This window comes from Alligator sinensis, unplaced genomic scaffold, assembly GCF_000455745.1.
Source record: "Alligator sinensis unplaced genomic scaffold, ASM45574v1 scaffold381_1, whole genome shotgun sequence".
In the NCBI taxonomy this organism is placed as follows: domain Eukaryota; kingdom Metazoa; phylum Chordata; order Crocodylia; family Alligatoridae; genus Alligator; species Alligator sinensis.
The window spans coordinates 385,399-392,435 of NW_005842440.1; the positions used below are offsets into that span (position 1 = coordinate 385,399).

Genomic DNA, 7,037 nt, shown 5'->3' on the forward strand with positions numbered 1-7,037 from the left:
CTAAGCCGCTGAGGTTGATGATACCGTATTTACATCCCCCATGCTCTACATCATTCACAGCAAATATCCGCTCACAAGCAGCATCTGCCTGCAAAATCAGAGTAACATCATTATAGTCAATTAGAACTGGCTTTAGATTTTCTCATCAACTCCACCACTGAAGAAGCCATCAACCCTGCTCCCTATGCAATTCATCATTAAAGTGCTGAGAGAAGCTCTCTCCATTCTACACAGATCCACATAAAAAAATACAAGGAATTACTTTTTAACTCAATCCCCAGCCAAGAATGAACAATCTTTCCAACTGGCTGAGTTCTAGCACAGTCACTGTGGACTGACCCAGCTGTCAGGATATCAGTGATCATTGATACAAAGGAATTCTGCATTAATATTTCAGTGTGTAAAAAAATCCAGTACTAGCAATGGGAATAGCATCTACTTGTGGTCACTCCAATCCCACCCCTTCCACTCTCCACTCTAATCTCACAATGGGTACCATCCTGTTTTCACCTGCCATGCCTTCACTGTGATTATGAATTCTGGGAGGTTGAACCCAGAGAACCAGAATGGTGACCCTAGGTGCCCTGCCCTGCACCTTCTCAGGCTCTGACAGCCTGGTCACAGTTTACAGGCTTCTGGCAGCCCACCAATTTGATAATGATCTAAATTCTAAACCCCTGAGTGTCTCAGGGGCCTCCAGCACTGCGCAGGTCAGCCAGCCCTCTGCCTCAGGTACAGGGATTATACAGCTTCTGGCTCTTGGTCCTGAGCTGAGGACACCTTAGCAGGCCAGAACCTAATTATCTCCCAGCAGTTCATCAACTGCAGCTTTGTAATTTTACTGTCTAGCCCTACTCTCAGTAACAGGGCTTTGCCCCTGTTACACAGTGGAAATAACATGGAGTTCTCCAGTCCTCCTTTTCATCTCCAAGTCCACCTATACATCCCTCCCTTCCCCGACTCTTCATATCCTTTTGCCTTGGTAGACTGTAAGCACTTCAGGGTAGGGAAAGTCTCCTCAATATTTAGAAAGTCATTAGCAGAATTTGACCCAAGGGATTTTTCCCTTCAAACAAAAAGTCTAAAATTCCCACTGCAGACTGTTCAAAAGAGAGTGTCACAAGCTAAGGAGCTGCACTTCACTGGTCCCAAAGGGCACTAGGTGTGAAATGTCTAGTCTCAGAATGTGTGGGTGGTGAAACCAGCAGTGCAATCTGCTGTAGAGAACACTGATGCCCAGTGTACACAAACCTGTCTGCCAGGCCAGTACCTATCACAGAACTCACATGAAGCACTTAATTATTGTTCCAAATCAAAGCCGCTTTCTTTCTGCTCTGAAAACTTAAAAGTGCTCATAACATACCACTATTATTTTAAAATTGTTGGTTCCAGCAACTGAGGAATCTGGACCATGAATCTCTATTTTTCTCTTCTGCATGCAGTTCACCTTTAACTCATGGACCAGTCTGCAAAAGAAGAAAAGTGTAAATATACTGGGATTCAATGCCAGTTAAAGACATTCCAGATGAAAGGGCTTGGAGCTGCTTCCTAAACTCTGCAGGGAAAGCAACAGATAAAATGTCTTGGGATCTCTTGGACTACAGCCACACCAATGAATAATCTTTGAGGATTACAGATGCACATTTATATTAGCCTTTTCTTACCACTGCGCATGCTAGTACAACTTCAGTGGTAGAACTGACAGCATAGACAAGAAGCTAGAATTTTCTACTACGTTGTGCACACTGTTATTCTCACCATTCTGGTGTTTGTTGAACCCTTCTCTGTGGTAGCAAGAATTAAAAGCCAAGGGAAAAAAGCCTCATGTAGACAATGTCCGTGAAAGTGTATTTATACAACAAACCGTATACTGTGATTATAAAGCAAATAGTACAGCACAGCTTATACTTATATTGAGAGGATGAGAAAACACATTTACAATAGGAAATATTTTCTTGCATCATAAATCTTGTCAGTTTTAGGAAGACTCACACAGCACATCCCTGCAGAATGGCTTAATAAGCTACAATGGAAAGGCCACTTAGAAAACAGTATCACATTAGGGCTGTGCAAAGCTGTGGGTGCTGATTTGATTCAGAGGAGATTCAGCCCAATTCAGTGGCCAAATCTCCAAATCTGAATTGAATCAGGGGACCAATAAAAAGGTCTGAATTGGTTCGAAGCTCTCTGAATCTTTGGAAAAGACTTGGAGAGCTTCGATGATTCGGACAGTCCCTGCCCACTGCAGCAGGGAGCTGGAGCCAGACTCAGAGCTGGTAAGTAGGGGACGGGGGAGGTGGGGCTGGAAAAGTGGGGAGGGGACCATGGGGGGGACCCCTGCCAGGCCCCATCCCCTACCTGCTCCCCCAGTCTGCCCCCCGCCTCCGGTGCTTCAAAAACAACCAACCAACCAAATCAAACCAACCAACCAACCAACCAACCCCCCCCCTGAACTCACTGGGTGCTGCCAGGCTGGGGTGGGGTGGGGGGAATTCCCGCTGCCCCCTGCTGCATGGGGGTGGCTCTGCTACAAGCCCCACTCCCTGCTGTCCCAGCCCCCCTATGGCTGCCCCGCCCACCACAGCTCTGGCCCTTTAAGAACCTCCCCGGAAAATAATCCCATACTCACCAGCTCCTGCCGCGGTCTCAGGGGGCTCGTGCAGAGTCCCCACCCCCCATGGTGCAGGGCAGCAGAGAGCAGCAGGGATCACCCCCCGCTGGGCTGCAACTGGTGAGTCCAGGGTTTCTGGGTGTTTTTTCTCCTTAAATGGGCCAGAGCTGAGGCAGGTGAGGCAGCCATGGGGGGGACGGGGACAGCGGGGGGGGGTGTCAGGGGGCTGCTGCAGAACCCCCTTGTGCAGCATGGGGCAATGGGGATCACCCCCCACCCAGCAGCACCCAGTGAGTCAGGGTGGTGTGTCCCTCCCCAGCAGCACCCAGTGAGTCAGGGTGGTGTCGTGTCCCCCCCCACCCCATGTGCCAGGAGCTGGGGCGGACAGGACAGCCACCACCTGGGGTGGGAGAGTGGGAGGGGGATGGGTCTGGGTGATTTGGCAGCAGCCGAATCTCAGAATCAGATTCAGCTGAATCGATTCGGGACAGTGATCTGAATCATTGAATCGAATCACTCTCCCCTGAATAGGCTGAATCTGAATCCGAAGTGAATACCAGCCACTTTGCACAGGTGTATATCAAATCTTATTGTAAAGGAACGAGTAGATACATGTTAGTTTGGATGCTTTCCTTTATTCATGCTGAGCCAGCAGGGAATGTCCAGATTAAGGGCAAAGGTGTATGAACAGAAAAACTTTGTAGGGGTAAACAAACAAACAAACAAACAAATAAAAATGTTCAAATTATCTTACCTGCAATAATTGGTGGAGCTGAGCAAACCTAACTGCCTCTTGTGTAAGAGAATTGATGAGTTCAACCCAGCTCTAGATGCTTTCTATTAAAAAGGAAAAAATGAAAATGTGCAGTTATGTGCTTCTTAAGGATCCAAAGCACTCTGGGAAGTCTTCATATCTGGGTTATTTTGGTAACCATTCATCTCTAACCCACATTTTTAAAAGCTGCTTAAAAGGAAGAATCATAGTGAAGTAGGGCTGGCTGGTCATCTAGTCTAACTCCCTGCCTAAGGCAGGATCCTCCCTATCCAAACCATCTTCTACAATCTATAAATCTACACACACGCGCCTGGTGACCCCCAGAATACTGGTCTAGGATTAAATGAATTAATGAAAATTAGTCTTTTAAGAAATTCAGCAACTAATATCAGGGCCAAGAGAAGGCTGAATGAATTCAGTTATAGACCATGCAAGAATCTTTAAACTTCCCATGCAGTTAAAACCTTCTAAAATCTTATGAACAGACTATTCTTAAACAGTCATTTTTTGGCTCTTCATCATAAAAGCTTCTTTTTCAGCCCAGGCCAAAAAGTACAATGCTATACTATACCAAATTCCTTAAGACCATAAATTAAAACAAATACATAAATAAAATAAAAGGAGGTGTAGGTACAGGATGAAGTGAATTTTATCTAAATAGGAAGTATGAAGAGCTTCTGACCAAGAAAAATTAAGATCAAGTGAAACCTTTAATCTTGTCTACAATACCTGGTTCTGAGAAAATGACAGCATCCCTGTAATCATTTTACCCTAAATTATTGGTCAAATACCTTTTTCAATCTATTGAATTCCAAATAATCATTTAATTTAGCATTCCAGAACGACAGCATGCAATTATAAATTATTTACAAGTTACAAAGTATAATTAAATTACTGTCTTAACCCTGTCATAACAGATTTTGTCTGAGGTATGGCCTTTGATGAAGGTTTTTTTCCTTTTAAAATATGTAATTTCATCAAAGCAAGAATGTCTTGCAGAAACGTACTGCTTCATGGAAAGTTTATTGGGAAGGTGACTTGGTTTCAGGAATGTGGTTAATGCACTCACTTGGGATGTGGGAGACCTCTGTTCAAGTCCCTGCTCTGTCCAATTCACAGCAGAGCTTGAAAGCGGTGTTCCATGTTCCAGGTGAGTGTCCTAACATCTGGGCTATAGATGTGTGTGTCCTCGTGTGTAATTTTTACCAAAGATTGAAAGACTGCCTTTTCAATCTAATGAAGACAACTGGGGGGGGGAGACCTCCCCCACTTGGAAACTAAAAAAACCCACTGTTTTCCTATTGGGCTTAATGATTACACCAACACTGAAACTAGAAGGCTTTGGCTTGCAGACAACCCTGGGCCAGCATGTGGCAAAATCTATATGCAACCTCACTGAACCTACCTTCTGCTGTTCATCTTCCTCCAAGAGCTTCAGTCTTTTGCACTCCATCTCTTTGTACTGAATGCTTTCCTTGGTGAGTGGATTATAATTATTATGCCCAGGGAGCAGGCGGAAATAGCGATTCTTTTCAGGATCATAGTAGAATCCGGGAAGTTCTTTAAAAAATAAATACCAGACAGAATTAGATGGGTGACCAAGTCTGTCTATTACTCTTTGACCCTGTTCATCTTCACAGTAATGACAAAGGACCACCAATTTTCAGGATCCCATGTCCAAAGGATACTGGAAACTTCTGCCCCCAGGTTGGTCTCAAATGTATGGCACAGATAAAGATGCTGATTAATAAGACATGAGGTGAGGCAAATTTCTCTTCAAATAGCAAAAACCTACACCTAGAGAAAGACAAACTATCCTCTTACCACCAGATACTCAATACATTGGTAGGAAAACAGAAGCTAGCAGTGAAAGAAAAAAAATCAGCAAACAAAAGGAAAAGCAGCACAAATAATAGCTGCTTCAGAACAAAAGCATCCATTTTGCTTGTCACCATAGCATGCTGCAGAGGGGAAAAATTATAATGGGACTAAACATGAAAGACAATGGGCAATTAAAAATCAACCAAATATAAAGCTAGTGATTCCTTTCCTCAGAATAAACACCCTTTTCTGAATATGCTTCCAAACCAGATATTTAAACAATTATAAGTAAACAGTACATTTTGACCGCTGATCTACTGGTCAACCCAGTATGATCAAATCCTTTCAAAAGTGGAACAGGAAGAAAACCATATCCAGCACATTATTTCTTAGGACTGGTATTTTTCAAGGGGGGTGGGGGTTAGATAGGCAAAAATAATTGCTAGGGTAGATTCATAATGGTGCAATGCATTGCAGTAAAGCCTTTCTTTCCTCCTGAAAAAGTAAATACCATATTTTCTCACAAACAACATGCACCTCTCCTCCCAAAGTCAGCCCCCATAACTGAAGCGAGTGTATTAAGCAGGGAAGCTTTGTTTTGATTCCTGATCCACAGTGCAGCAGCTGTAGTATTATTGTTGAGGCCGCTGACAGAATCATTTGACTTACTGGCTCATTGCTCTTCACTCTACAGGTGTTAACAATCATATCCTTTTTATGGTCTTAATGTTCTACTAATCAAGCTAATCTTAGGGAAGTTTTGCTAACTCCTCCTGATCTCTGTTCAAAAGCCTCTTTAGCTCTTTCAGAATCATAGGTCCACCCATGGAGACCAGACTTCAGCAACAAGTATAAGTCTAGCCTGCTATAAGTCTGGATACAGCTATAGTTATGCAGGAAAGAGATGATAAATCGGCTGAAGATGAGGTTCTGTCCTTGCTCTATGCAACCATAACTCTGGAAAAGTCTTTTTTCTTCATTCTGCCTTTCAAAACAAGGTGTGTATTATATATGGGGATGTAAAGTATGCAAGGAAACACAGTATAAAGATCTTTACCTGAGTTGAGGCGATTTTCTTTTTAAGCCTTCAGCTCCTGTTAAAAGTATTAATTCAAAATTTTCTTTCCTGCTGTTTACTGTGCAACTCCCTAAGAGCAGTGCTCATGTTTCAGCCTTAAAAAAAATAGCCTGGATTTATTCAAAGCTGAAATACAAATTATGTTAACATGTCAGTAAGACTGATCTGTATTTTGTGCCTAATTATATCATGATAAGCCCTTTCACAGGATACATATTAGTTCTCATAGCCTCACATAAACTCTTAAGCAGTTATTGGTTGAAGTGTTAGAGGTCACCTTAACCATTTATAGTAGTTTTGTCCTGTCATTAAGAGTTTATGGGGCTAAATACTATTTCAGTGCCCTCCCACACTGGAGAAAGGTACATGTTTAACCACATGCTTAGCCTTACTAGGGATATATTTGTTAAAAGGGAAACCAAACCAAACTCTTCTTTAACCTCTCCATTCTTAAGGTGGAATTCTTAGCTATGAGTTACAACAGGGCTGTCCAATTTCAAAGTGACCAGGGGCCACATGCCCCATAGGCTGCATAATGTGGGGACAGCACTAGCAGGGGCCAATGACACCTATGACTGTATGGCTCACATGCATGCACGCGTGTAGGCACTCCTTCCACACCTCACCTCACATTCAGCTCCCTATGGGCTCTACTAGGCTGCTGGCTCTCCCAGCACAGTGGGCTGTGCCATGTTAAATCACATTGCCCCACTCCTTGGGATAGGGGCATGCAGCAGAAGCCAAGGGAAAGA

The 7,037-nt window shown here is 43.5% G+C and overlaps 1 protein-coding gene across 1 annotated transcript in view; it reads right to left on the reverse strand.

Moving 5' to 3' along the window:
• DCAF4 (DDB1 and CUL4 associated factor 4) overlaps positions 1-7,037 on the reverse strand; it is an 18,911-nt gene that overhangs the window by 7,319 nt on the left and 4,555 nt on the right. The window contains 4 exon segments of the mRNA XM_006030362.3: positions 1-88; positions 1,364-1,466; positions 3,366-3,448; positions 4,792-4,946. The exon segment at positions 1-88 is cut by the window's left edge and continues 20 nt beyond it. Of these exon segments, the coding sequence (XP_006030424.1) occupies positions 1-88; positions 1,364-1,466; positions 3,366-3,448; positions 4,792-4,839 (322 nt within the window). The 5' untranslated portion in view covers positions 4,840-4,946.